Genomic DNA, 13,786 nt, shown 5'->3' with positions numbered 1-13,786 from the left:
CGAAATTCAGGCGCGTGATTGGTCAGCGCGTAGCCAATCAAACGATTGGACACGATCTGCGCAACATCCATACGAAAATAGCCGAAGAAGCTCACGGAACTAGCCGAACAAACCCGAGCGCGTCCGAAACACATCTCGTCGATTGGATCGAGAGAAGGGTGCAGGAGACATCATCCCGACTGGATGTAGCGTCCTTTTCCCAGTTTTGAGAGGAAGAATCAGTGGGCAATTTTGGGTAAAATGCCGTCGCTTTTATTCTGTGGGCCTAAATTGGCCGCCTGTGGGATCGTGTTAAGCATCTGGGGTGTCATTATGCTGGTAAGGATTATTATCATCGTGACATTGCTTGCTAGCTGTACGTTAGCTAATGGGATTCACCCACGAAGACGGGGATGTTTTACCTATACAATATTAATGGATATTGCTGTACTTAAATCTTTTTTATATATATAAAAGGCATACGTTTATAATAGATATGCATAGATAGATCTGTTCAGTCATGTAACATTATTTGTCTGCTGAATACACCAGAGCTTGATGTGAGGAATATAACAGCAGGTGTTGGGATCATAGGATGTGGCCCGAAAAGCTATTCTTTACCGCCTTGACATCACTTTTTAAAAACAGTTTTGTTTCTTTTGTTCGTGTGTATTTTAATAGATGTGTATCGGGCTCTAATATATGTAATTAATTCCAATGTCGTAATATTAAATATTAATAAAACTCAATTTTTATGCTTTTTTTCCAGTCAATGTTGGGAATTTTCTTCAGTGCAAAATCTGCTGTGCTGATCGAAGATGTTCCTTTTACTGAGGAAGACATCCGTGATGAGTAAGTTATCCCATCTTTAAATATTATTGCTGACATGTTGCAGAGCTATCTGATATTTTAAATATATTTTGGGGATCAGCAAAAGACATTTATAATGTGATTAAAAAATATTTAATTAAATAATTAAATGATTATAATATTTCATATAAATTCATACATTTTGTGCTTTTGAACTTTTTTTCATAACTATATATATAAAATCAAATAAGAATTATCAGCCGAATCAGCATATTAAAATGTGACACTGAAGACTGGAGAAATGATGCTTCAGTTTTGCCATCACATGAATAAATTTAAATATAAAAGTTATAAATATTACTGTATATTTAATCAAATAAATGCAGCCTCATTGATAATAAGATACTAATTTCAACAACATTAGCAAATTACCAATCCCACATTTTTGAACGGTGATATATGCTGTATATCTATGCACAACAGCTGAACAGATTGAATGAGAACTGCCAAATATGACATTTCTACATGAACTTTCTCATCTCCAACAGCAAGAATCCACCGGGGAACATTTACGGACTCTACAACCAGGTTGGCATCAACTGCTTCATTGCTGCCGCCATCTACGTCGGTGTTGGCGCGGTCTCTCTGTGTCAGGTTCGCCTTAACAAGCGCCAGGAGTACATGGTCACATAAACCCAAACTATTTTGAATTCAACAGCAATTATTCCTAATTATTTATTTTTATTATTTTCTTCTCAATGATTTCGGGAGGACAGTCTGTTCTGTTACGTTTTCTGAAAGGGATATATTTGGCAGTTCATCTTCAGGTCAAAATCTAAACACTAGACATGTTGATAGTGTAATGCATATAAAGTGAAATGATAATGTAAAACAGCATATATGCATAGATACATGTGGTGAGCATATATATATATATATATATATATATATATATATATATATATATATATATATATATATATATATATATATATATATATGCAAGTAATGTGTTATATTTTCCAGAAATATTTAGATCTTTGGCTCCACATTCCCTATCATATAAATAAACAAAAATCTTAATAGTTTGCTTCTGATGAATAACCTAAAAGACACTGAGTCCTTATGATAGTTGAGTTGATGGTGTTTGTTTGACATTTTTTGGTATTTACAGATGTGTGTGGTAATATAAATGTTTTATTATTTTATTGAAGTACACCCTGCAACCCTCGTGCTGTATACTTGATATCACATTTGTGATGAATATGTGAATGGAGAGTCTTATGTACCCTTCAATAAAATGCTAGTGAAAAAATGTTTTTATTTTGCCATAACTATTTAAAAAGTGATAACAGAACATAAGAAAACATGTGACATTTCTTAATAAGACAAACGTTTTAGTGATATTACGATGGGAAAAATATGTAATTAAACAAAACGTCTGTGGATTATGAAAAATAAAAATTGTTGTTGACTTGTAGATGGTATTCAGAAAGGTTTTGATGCATGTAAATACTTAAGAAGTCAGCTGGCAGATATTACAATGCGACAGTCCATTAAATATTTCTTTACGTCTGTGGATCAAGCATTATCTCACAGGTGCGTCCCAGCTCTCCCAGTTTGACCCGGGCATATTCGGCACGGTTTAGGGCCATCTGACAGTCCTTTCTGGCTGAATATGTCGATCCCTCATGAGGCTGACCTGTTGCCACCTTAAAACACGAAGAGGAAAAGAAAAAAGGTTCATCACTGCGCGTCACATCACAGTCAAAGCTTTCCTGATTCTGTATGTTTTATACATATATACAGCATTAGACTGATAAAATGACTGCTAGATAGATAAATGTGAACACACACACACACCTGTGTCAGATATCGGATCTGTGCACTTAGTTCATTCTCAACTCTGTTGATGGAGGTCTGAAACTGGTTCAGCTGTCGGTCTAATAAACTGGCATTGGCCTTCTCTTTAGAAAGCTCCAGCACAATCGTTCCTGTAAAGACAGATTGCTACTATTCAATCTGTGTACTTGAATACAGAAAATGCTGAATATTATCATCGCTTTAAAGCTGTAAATATCAGATTTAAATATGTATATTTGTAATTTCAGTCACAAAATCCCTAATTCAAAGTAAAACAACATGAATTTGACCCATAAACACACACACACACACATATATACATATCTATATCTATCTATATATATATATATACACACACACACATACATACATACATACATACTAATGATTTTTGGCATTAAATAAAAATTGCCACAAATATATCCAGGGTCAAATATTCTGAAAATAAAGAGAGAAACCTGCGCTCTGAAGCACTAAAGCTATCTCCTTCTCCACATCTTCTAACGCCCTGAGTCTGTCATTAGCCATTCCGAACACACAACCTACAGGGAAAAGAGAAAGTATATCTGTAAACATACAAAATACAAGCGCTCAACTCTTACAAATAAACAAAACGATCAACAACAGACAAACGCGCGCGCGCTTTAACTATACAAGCGATTAGCGTTCGTTGCTGAAAAATAACCAACGCACTTCATTCGTCTTTACGTTTGAGAACTAAATCGCTTACATCTATACTGATGCACCGTGAACCAAATTCGACGAGATATTCGGTCACTAGCACACAAAGCGCTTTCATTTAGCGAACTACGGAAGCCGCAGAAGAACAAAATATTTAGAACGCGAAACTCTTAAGACTGTGTCGGAGAAAACCAAAATAGGGAGGATGTTTAACTAGTAATTAAAACTACTTGCGCGACATTGTGAGGAAATATGCAGAAGAATGTACTGACCGTAATATTTAATGTGAGAACGCTGTAATAATACATTAGACAAGAGTCTAAAAAAGGTGAATAGTCCAGCTGAACTCGCCACAGATCATGGAGCCCTGGAAGAGTCACGTGCGGGCAGAGCTGTTTCACAGAGACTGCAGGCAGAAAGATCCTTTCTCTGGCCTGTTTGACAAGGGTGAGCTTTATTACAGATACAGTCAAACGCACAGTAACAAGTTATTAGTGTTTCAGTAATGACTGGATGTTCTGCCAGTGTCCAGGCTGGAGGAGATGCTGACTTTTCACGCGAAACCCAGGCAAGGCACGGACACATGCAGGTAAGACACAATGCCCGACATCTATTTTAGTGCTCTTTCGATTTCTTGGCTCGTTGCAATAGTTACAACCTGATACATGCACTTGCCATACGTTTAATTGTTTTATTTGCTGTCATATTTGACCCAGATCCAGAGATAATGGAAGCTCTGGATGCCCAGATGAAGGTGGCACCCTTTATTTGAGAGTGAACGAGCTGGAATTTCTTAATCAGCAGGTGCAAGTAACTTTAATAACAACAAACATAATATAATATTTTATTTCCAACCAGATCTTGAGATTTGGGTATAGCATGGTCGTGTTTCAGTTACGCTTAATCTATATGAAATTAGTTTTTACCTTATTTTGTTTATGAGCATATTAGGCCATTAAATGGGACTTCTAATATATTTATTCCAACATTTGTTTTCAGTATATTCCGTAATTATTTTTAAAAATGTTTTTGAATAAGTCTCTAATGCATATCAAGGCTGCATTTATTTGATCATAAATACAGTAAAGAACGGTAATATTGTGCAATATCAATACAGTAACTTTTATATTTAAATATCTTTACTCCTTCAGTGTCACATGATCCTTCAGAACTTGTTCTAATAGGCTGATTTCCTACTTTCTCAGTATTCTCAAATGTTAAAAACCGTTGTGATGCTTAGCTTAATATTTTACTGTTCAGTAGTTTAAAATAACACTTTTATTCAGCGGGGTATGCATTAAATTAATCGTTTATAAGATCACGGTCTTGTTTTGAACGATATTCCTCAAAGAATCCCGAAATAACGCATCGGTGTCCACAGTCTGTCATTGCTACTAACAATACAATGTCCTTCCTCTTCCGTTTATTCTAGCTCAAGCAGAAAATCTCAGATCTGACCAGCAATATATACCTAAAGGATGCCGAGTTACAATACTGTCACTCACAGTAGGTCAAACGTCCAGTTTTTAATCTTGGAAAAAGATGACAAAATCATCAAGACAAGCATTCCTAATAGGCCTCTATTTGCCGTAGAGTTGCCCGCTACAGGACCGAAGCGGTTGTATTGGCCCAGGGGGCTCACTGTCTGAAGGCGGACCTACAGGAACACGAGTATCAGCTGGAGTGTCAATCAAAAGACCTGACTGCTCTGAGACTGGATCACGGCTCGCTGAGAGAGCAGTTGATGGCCGCCAACCTCCAGAACGAGCGGCTCCTCGACCGCTGGTTAGAGGAGAAGAAAGAGGAGGCTGAGAGGATTAATAAATACAATGCAACGCAAGAAAGGTGAACGCAGTTCCGTTAAATGTTTTATACTGCCGTTTCAATGACTTTGCACGTCGTTTTGCAACTCATTTATCGCCCGCTAGGTGGCAACGTTTGGCAGGTCGCCTGAAGAAGCGGCATCGAGTCAGAGCTCGCGCGGAGTGCGCGGCAGACAAACCGACGGACTACAAAACCCAGCGACCTCTTTCTTAGGACTTCATCGTCCGTGAATGTCTGTTTTTGTGCACTTTCTAGTTTCTTTTACACACGATAGTATATAAGTACACTGGATTTCCTTAGAGGTTAGTACGTTAAAAAGCTAATCCATATTTAATAACACAGTAACACAGCCATGTTTTTCTATTCGTTTTATTAAAAAAATTAAATAAAAATTCAAGTTTAAAAGAAAAAATAAAATGGCAAACAGTGTATTCTGTATGTATGAAAGTTGTAATAACGCAACACCTTTCCTTTCTCCTGAGGGATGTTAAATTGCTATACATGAACTTTTTTTTTTTAAACCAATGCAGCGGTCAAATTAAAAGCAGCACTTTCATATATTTACATCTCGCATTAAAACAATATATTCGATCACATATGATCCTCACAGTAGCTCTGAGAAACATGCACAGCCCGTGTCAATGAAAACATCCGTCTGTCCATACCGCACACAGAACACATAACCTTCTCGGTAAAAAGTAATAAATATGGATCAAATTTCACCACCTTCACAAATTGGATTTCTGTTCATAACATAAGAGCTGGCACAGTATAAGAGATATAATTTTCACATGCCTATGCAAAAATGTATGAAATTCCCTGGAATCCCTTCCTTCGTTAGCTTTTCATATGCATATTAAGTCTTTCTGTCTTTTCTCCAGTTTTCAGTAAAATATCCCAATACTGCTTCTTTCATAATGAGATGATCGTTCACTGTTACACCCGTTAGGAGTCAAGATGCAATTTGATGAAAAGCACTTCTGCTCTTGATGAACGAGATGATAAAAATTCAGCAGTCCTCTTCCTTGTCGATTATTCCTTTTAACCGTAAGCGAGCAAAGTCCTCAAACACAATGTCGTCATCTGGAGTTAAACTTCTGTTAGAAAGAATAACATGGAAAACTGCTCAAGACTAGAGAAATACATACGTGATCACTGAGCTTTGTTTCTATGTTTGTTTCGTTTTGTTTTTTTATCTTGCTTACTTTGTGTCGAACTCTATCAAGTTGGTGTCAATTGGTGGATCCAACATTGGAGCAGCTGTTGAGACAAAAACAAAGTATGAAGTGACTTAAGGAGATGTTGTACACTTCCATGTAGCCTCTTTAATGCAATTAATGAGCTTTTATTTCTTGGCACAAACCTGAGGTTGAATGTAGAAGGGTGGAATCTGTAGGTTTTGGATGCATTAAGACAAAAGGCAGTTCCACTGAGACGTCCCTGAATGAAAGAAAAGGAAAAAAACAACACAAACCCAACACTGCCATCATTTGAAATACATGAGGTGTGCAAGAGCTTATAAGGACGAATCTCTCATGAACTGACTAGGTCATATTTCACTCAATATTGCTCTTCTTTTGAACTTTTTATTTTGGCATATAAAAATTATAATGGATCATGGACACTGAAGACTGAATTAATGGCTGCTGAAAATTGCACTAATACGTTATAGCACATTTTAAAATATCAAAATAAATTGTAATAATTCAAAGTATAAATTTTACTGTAATTTAAATGAAATAAATAGGGCCTTGATTGACATAAAAAAAAAAAAAAAAAAAATATATATATATATATATATATATATATATATATAAATAAAATTCTAAAAATATAATCTGCCCATTATCATTTGTCAATCCTTATGTTTCACCTGGTTCTTTAAAATATATACATATTTTAAATTGAAAATTGTGAAAAAAACTCCAAAACAAATCTTGTATAAAAGAGTACAACTGCAAATATACTTCGTTGTAGCAGTATTTGTTTTACATACATAATTTTATCATTTAAAATAAAATTTATACAGGATAATTTGTGTAATAAAGAGGCCCAAAACAGGCAATATTTACATTATAAAATGTCTTTCTTCAGATACAGAGTTAAAATTATGACTAAGACATTTCTTAGTGAGATTCATCCATACATGCGGTTTCACGTGTGTTAAGGTTAGTGCTCTAACACTATAAATATCAGTCAGGAAATGTCAGGATAGAGTTGAGCAGAGCATTGAACACCATGCAGATCTCCTTTGTAGGGCAAACCAAGAGACGCTACAGCAAACACCAGAATGCACAATGGATGTATTTACCTCTCCAGCAAGCTGCTTAAAAGCCTGACGCAAGAGACAGATGGAAGGGAAGGAAACACACAGAAAGAGAGAGAGACATAAAACAATGGGAGAATGGCAAAATGATTTGATAACCAGAACGAAGCAGCACAGAGAGGCGAGGGTTCAGGGAGGGAATATAAAACACAAAGCTCAGCATCCTGCAATATTTTAACAGCTAAAGTACAGCACTCTAACTGAAGCACCACCACAAAAAAAAAAAAAAAAAAAAAAAAAGAGAAGAAAATAAGGTCAACCTCCCAAAATGACTATTGTGAACATCCACAGAGAACTGACATGGTGTCTATAGGACAGCTGAATCGTATCGTGAATCTTGTGCACATACACACACGTGTGACAATCTCTAAACCGACAGCAACATCTAAAAGTCCTTAATATTTGTAGACAGTTACAGACCAATCAAAACTGCTTGCCAGTGTGTGACTGACTGTAGAGGAGAAGCAGGTGACTCACCCTCCACGGGACACCACCAGCTTGATTTTGACCCGATAGGACACCAGGACACCCAGAACTTCCTTATTACTCACGTCCTTCACACTGCGGCCAAACACACAAACAGAATCAAGTCAGTCCTTAGAAGGATTAAAATCAACACAAAACACTTCTGCAATGTGAAATACTGTGAAAGAGAAAATGCATCTGTTTTGCACTGATGAGCCACATACAACAAGACAATGAAAGTCTATTAAAAATGAATGATGAATAATTTTTTTTTGTACACTGTCATTCCAAAGTTTGGGGTCAGTAAGGTTTTTTCTTCCTTTATTATTGAAAATATAATCACTGTTTCTACAAAAGCATCAAGCAGCAAAAATGTTTAATACATTGAAAACAATGCATCACGTGACACTGAATACTGGAGCAATAATGATGCTTAAAATTAAACCTTGATGCAGCAGGAATGCATTTTATTTATTCATAGTTTTTTAATATATAAAAACTATTTCAAACCACAATGTTTTCAATGTAAAGCAGAATGGCAGCATCAGTGAAATTCAAAGTATGAATCTTGCATTTTGTTAACATTTTAACTTCTTAACCATCCCATTTTTTTGCACATAAGCCTGTATGTTTTAAAGTGCCCCCTATTACGCATTTTCCAATACTGCCTTTCATACAGTGTCTAACATAGCTGTATGTGAATGTAAATCTGAAAGTGAAATCAACTGAATCGCAAACTGTAAGTATGATTAAAAAAAAAATAGATGTTTATATTTTCCATTGCGCAAAATCCATAACTATGGCAATGGGCCTATCATTTCCGAAACGCTGTGCACTGTAGACCAATCACAACAGACTGGGCCATCTGATCAATCAGAGTAGAGTAAGCTGACTGAAAGGAAGAGTTTAGAGAGACTTTAAAGTGCTTCAAACGAATCGTCTGAGAATCACTGCAAAATGAGGTGATATGAAATGCATATTTTGAGGAAACAAAAGCATTTTTTCACCTTGCCTAAATCTGGCTCTAAGTTTCATTTTACAAATTCCAGTTGTATAAAATGAAATATATAGGGTGTTTTGCGCGGTACACAATTAGCATATGGGTCAATTTGTGGTGATGAAGTACAGCAGCGCTCACATAGTACTGGACGCCAGGTTGGTGTCCTCATGCTTGAGTTTTCCGTCCAGCGCCAGTCCTCTCTTCTCTCGGTTGTTGTTGAGAGTGGGTGTGAGTGTGTATACTTTACAAAAAGTAGAGCTGGAGGCCACCTGATCACTGCAGGATGCAAAGACGGAACGAATACATATCATTGCTCATGTACACATCATTACAAAGTCAGCAAACACACTAAAGACGACAACGTGTTTTTTTTAATGTCCTTTTTGAGAAGGTTTGTTCTCTCAGTGACGTCAACGATAAATCTTGAATAACAGACAACTAAAAGTTCAGATAAAGAATGACACTTACTCTGCCTCGATCTGAGCCACTGGACATTTGTACTGTGCTGTACTGAAGAGACAGATATCAGCATACTGTCGTACTGTAGAGACACAAATGTAAACAGTACAGTAAAAATATGTACACAGATCACAGATATTAATATAATGTCAAACTACAAACATCAATTGGAAGACTGACGGCTGTAACTCGCCTGATATTTTAACCCTTTTGACAGTCTTGGTTGAGTTGTTGGTAACATGGACGTTAACACTGATGGGTTCCCCATGGTAATACAGCTGTGTGAGAAAATAGATTCATCATAGGTTAACTATTTCTTACTAGCACTGATCTGTGTTAACCTTCATAATGTATTGAAAGTCTTTCTATAATTTTTGCATTCCAAGTGGGTTTGGTCCCAAAGAACAGTCAAAACTGAAACCATAAAGTATCTGATCAGCAACTTTTCTCAATAAACAAATGTGAAAAATGTAAAATGATTTGAACGTTACATTGTTATTAGCTTTTTAATCATTTAAAAAAAAAATTAAATTACACATGAGCAAAAAATAATATTATTAAGAAATCATATTTGGATATACGATTATATGCTATTTATAAGTGCATATAATCTGAGAATTACCATTATTAACTCCAATAGAAGTGAACTAAATTCTTTTGTCTTCATAACTCATGACTGCTCGAAAACAGTCCACATTTATGTAACCTACATATTTATTCCGAACAAAGAACAGCAAAACAACATGACTTGCATAAATGTTCACTTTCAGAAAAAAAAAAAAAAAAAAAAAGTGATTAATTTTTCATGCTGCAATGGTCTGTCAGTAGTCATACTATTCACGTCCAGCAACAAAACTAAGTTCTAAAAGTGTTTGGGTTATGGGGAAAACAGTATAAATATTTTTAAATTACACCCAAAGATAATCCATACATATCCAGGTCCAAAACGATCATCTTTTAAATGTTTACCTGTAAAAAATAATTGTAAGAAATCTGAAATACAAATAAACTATTAGTATTTTGAGAGTCTTAAAGAAGTAGTTTCATTCGCTCACTATTGAAATGTTTATGTACTGTATCTCTTCTGGGTTAAACAGTCATTAATGAGTTATGAAGATTAAACGGTATGATACCTCTTTATCTAGTGAAGCCTCTAGGTGTAAGGACCGGTCTGACATGAGGAAACTCCTCGTCGTCTCCACCATCGGCTGTGGGCCGGGTTTCTCAGGAGCATACTGGACTTTGCGTATCACTAGTCGCACAGAGTTCCTGTAGCGGAAGAAAATAAGGTCTAAACTTTCTTTTCTAATCTCTTGTAGGCTGAAACGAACGATCGTGGGCAGGAGAACGTAAATAATCAAACCTTTTGTGGTTCTTCTCTTCCATCGTTTTGGCGCAGAAAGCCCTGATCTCAAAATCCACACCACATGCCTGGAGTGACGAAGACACCGAGGTGAATAAAGCACAAGTTAGCCAAAGCTTCACAAACAGGATGTGTGCAAAATTGGGTGAAAAATCTAATTATACGGTGTTTGGTGTGTTAAAATGAGCCTTTTATGAGTGATAATACTTTTCCTGTGTCCTCAGGCCCAGGCTGCAGAGTAACAGAACATGGCAAGTTTTGCGGTATCTGAAAAACAGAAGAATGTACATTAAAGTTAAAGTATGCTTGCATACTGATATTTAATGCATCCCTATAACTGATAAATGGCCAGTATTATAAATTGAAATTATTCTGTTTTAAAGCAGTTAAAATAAAAAAATCATGTAATGTAATGACTATTTTTTTTAAATCTGACACCATTTAAATCACAAAAACAAATAAATAAAATAATATTTAGAAAACAAATGCTAAAAAAAAGAATGAAGTAAAATAATTTAACATCATTTAAAACATGTAAAAAAAAATAAAGCGTTAAAAACTCACAGTGAAATGAAAAGGATAGGCATTCTGTCCTAGTTTCTTCAAAAGCCTCTCCTGCAGACGACTGTGGGGCTTGGATTCCTCTGGAATGGGAGGATAGGCCTGAAAAGTATAGATGTAGAGATCTTTTCGGAAGGAGAGGCCTAGAACGTCAAGGTCCTCACGGCCATACCGGAAAGCACAGGTTAAGGTCACAAATACTGGAGGAAAAACGAATAAGGTTTTAGAGAATATCACAGACGCATATGATGTGAAGTAAGTTGTTATACAGTATGGAAAAACACTCTATACGAGATGAGCTTCAATTCATCAACTGGAAAACCAAACAGCAGGGACGTGCAATATATCAGTGTCATATAATTTAATTATGTACACTCATTTTCTTATTTATATTTAGATTACCTTTGTCCTATTGCTTACTTGTCCTATTATCTATTGCTTACTTGTATCTTTAAAAGTAGTAATGTAATAATACTGCTGTAATTTTTAGATAAATTTCAATAAACATACATTTTAATGTTGAAACGCAGAAATTCTATCATCTAATTTACTGGTTTTAATTTTTAGTGTTTTTTTAATTACTATTATTATTATCATCATCATCATTCAGGTATTTTTTTCTTCCACTGGTTACCAGCCCATACATGACAATTATTATTGCCTTAAAACATATTGTCCAGAATTGCAATCTCAACGCATTAATACCAAATAACAAAGATGCTTTCCGGCTCACCTTTCCTATCTTTGAGATATTCAGGTTCGACCAGAATCACGCCATCTGTAGCAGGAGTATACATGATTTATCTCAGTGACCTTTTACCGGTAGATTTTCACTTCTCCATTTAAATTCAATTGAACTGTTGATCTGAAAACGCTTACCAACAGGGTCCACATGATCTAGATGATCCACAAAATCTCTTTTTCCCAAATATACCGTAAGCTGTGAAAACAGACAGGCTTTTAACTACAACTTGTGAAGAACCAAAACCGTGAGATAACCTGTGAGATACAAAAAAATCTTACCTTGCAATTTGGACTGGATTTCTTAAAGACCCTTTAGAATAAGAGATATGAGTCCGTAAGCAATCACAGACGTTATCAAAGCTGATCTTTTGCAAATGTAGGTGGGAGCATTTTAAAGTGAAGCAGATGGCAAGAGCAAACAAATGGTGGAGAGCAACAAATGGCATGCTGGGAGAACTAGTTTGCCTGCAAAGCCCGGTTTTGCCACAAACATGCTGACGACAATAATAATACTATGTTTCAGGAATTAACCAGAAAGAGCTGTATGAGAATGTTGCATAGACCCTAAATGGGCAGCTGTTGTTAGCTGCCAGGCTATGCGACATGCATGCTAAAGGATGGACTGACTCCTAGTGAAACCTTTGGAAATGCCTAATAGTCATTTCTAACAAAATTATCTAGACAAATCATCTTTAATATAATAAACGTGCACATTAAATGGTGCACGTTCAGTCAGGTTATCCATCCACGTCCATTTACAATCCAGCTGGTATTAGCGTTCCTACTGTTACGCTTTGTAATTTCAACAGTTACTGATACCAGACAAAATTAATTTGAGGTCTGAAGCTTTAAAAACACTCACCGGGTGCCTGCCTTGTCCCCCATAATGAGGGAGAATTTGGCCGTGGGAATTTGTGGAGGAAAACACACTGCTACGGCGCACAAGAGTGTAAACAGCAGCAGCTCCTGTAGCTGGAGGTGGGCGGAGCTACCGTACGGTCACGTGATCTGACACCCACAAAAAAGCGGCGGTTCAGCGCGTGCACAAGCAAAGAAATACACGATTTATTTAAATAATTTAATTAATTTATTTTATATTTATTTAATAATCGCTTCTAATCGATTTCATTAATTATATTAAATTAAGATTATTTTAATTATATTATGCCGTCAATTATATATACTATGTATAGTGTATTATTATAGCATAATAATATATATTATTTATGCTATATATTAAATGTACCGCATAGTACAATAATGAGGCAACAGGGGGTCAAACATGCCATTTTCTGATGTATTTCTACCCCGGCGGCAGCGCGGGATGATATCAAAGCAAAACTTTTTCTCTGAGAGGTTTTCATTATCCGTCAGTGTAATATCTCCACAATCATTGTTTGGTCGGGTCATTTGTGTGGTACACTGTTGTTCTTCTTTATAATTATAGCTTAAAGGGAGTTGCTTCCCAGAACACTGGTGCTGTCACATATGCTGGTATAAAACGATGAGGCCATTTCTTTTTGCTCTTGCTGTCGGACTCAGCTGCATTATATGCCTATGATCTAAAAGGAGAAATAAACCACCCCCTGTTTCATCATGGTAAATCATAATTATGAGATGAAACAATTCTACATTGTGAGATTGTAAGTTATAAAGACAACGTGAAGATGAAATTGTGGCATACTAACGCATAATAATGACAATTATAACA

General features: G+C 35.9%; 4 protein-coding genes across 10 annotated transcripts; 2 read left to right on the top strand and 2 right to left on the bottom strand.

Annotated features, from left to right (window-relative positions):
- Positions 1-129: 129 nt before the first annotated feature.
- Positions 130-2,269, top strand: rnasekb (ribonuclease, RNase K b). The gene is made up of 3 exons (XM_043250077.1): positions 130-318; positions 749-831; positions 1,338-2,269. The coding sequence occupies exons 1-3, from the start codon at positions 241-243 to the stop codon at positions 1,480-1,482; spliced, it is 306 nt and encodes a 101-aa protein (XP_043106012.1). The 5' UTR covers positions 130-240; the 3' UTR covers positions 1,483-2,269.
- Positions 2,086-3,726, bottom strand: med11 (mediator complex subunit 11). Of its 2 annotated transcripts, none has more exons than XM_043250076.1 (4): positions 3,606-3,726; positions 3,111-3,194; positions 2,653-2,783; positions 2,086-2,501 (listed from the first exon to the last, which is right to left on the bottom strand). In XM_043250076.1, exons 2-4 carry the CDS (start codon positions 3,178-3,180, stop codon positions 2,358-2,360), a joined length of 345 nt encoding a protein of 114 aa, XP_043106011.1. In that variant the 5' UTR covers positions 3,181-3,194; positions 3,606-3,726; the 3' UTR covers positions 2,086-2,357. The 2 variants fall into 2 exon arrangements, with proteins under 2 accessions (XP_043106011.1, XP_043106010.1); XM_043250075.1 differs by lacking the exon at positions 3,606-3,726 and adding an exon at positions 3,383-3,500.
- si:ch1073-143l10.2 (uncharacterized protein LOC565165 homolog) lies at positions 3,640-5,403 on the top strand. 2 transcript variants are annotated; one of them, XM_043250071.1, is made up of 6 exons: positions 3,640-3,780; positions 3,866-3,922; positions 4,050-4,137; positions 4,766-4,839; positions 4,927-5,178; positions 5,262-5,403. In XM_043250071.1, the coding sequence occupies exons 2-6, from the start codon at positions 3,876-3,878 to the stop codon at positions 5,368-5,370; spliced, it is 570 nt and encodes a 189-aa protein (XP_043106006.1). In that variant the 5' UTR covers positions 3,640-3,780; positions 3,866-3,875; the 3' UTR covers positions 5,371-5,403. The 2 variants fall into 2 exon arrangements, with proteins under 2 accessions (XP_043106006.1, XP_043106005.1); XM_043250070.1 differs by having other exon boundaries at positions 3,859-3,922.
- A 107-nt stretch (positions 5,404-5,510) lies between these two features.
- On the bottom strand, positions 5,511-13,072 carry arrb2a (arrestin, beta 2a). Of its 5 annotated transcripts, XM_043250066.1 has the most exons (16): positions 12,938-13,072; positions 12,355-12,385; positions 12,211-12,271; positions 12,065-12,109; positions 11,335-11,531; positions 10,978-11,037; positions 10,771-10,838; positions 10,541-10,676; positions 9,601-9,685; positions 9,417-9,489; positions 9,087-9,224; positions 7,961-8,044; positions 7,469-7,492; positions 6,521-6,597; positions 6,363-6,417; positions 5,511-6,254 (listed from the first exon to the last, which is right to left on the bottom strand). In XM_043250066.1, exons 1-16 carry the CDS (start codon positions 12,958-12,960, stop codon positions 6,167-6,169), a joined length of 1,245 nt encoding a protein of 414 aa, XP_043106001.1. In that variant the 5' UTR covers positions 12,961-13,072; the 3' UTR covers positions 5,511-6,166. The 5 variants fall into 5 exon arrangements, 4 of the variants coding, with proteins under 4 accessions (XP_043106001.1, XP_043106002.1, XP_043106004.1 ...); XM_043250067.1 differs by lacking the exon at positions 7,469-7,492; XR_006251892.1 differs by lacking the exon at positions 5,511-6,254 and having other exon boundaries at positions 6,370-6,417; positions 7,469-7,679.
- Between the last annotated feature and the right edge of the window lie 714 nt (positions 13,073-13,786).

The sequence above is a fragment of the Puntigrus tetrazona genome, chromosome 10, assembly GCF_018831695.1.
Source record: "Puntigrus tetrazona isolate hp1 chromosome 10, ASM1883169v1, whole genome shotgun sequence".
Taxonomy (NCBI): domain Eukaryota; kingdom Metazoa; phylum Chordata; class Actinopteri; order Cypriniformes; family Cyprinidae; genus Puntigrus; species Puntigrus tetrazona.
Note: the sequence above shows the minus strand (reverse complement) of the source record. Positions and strands in the feature narration are given on the sequence as shown.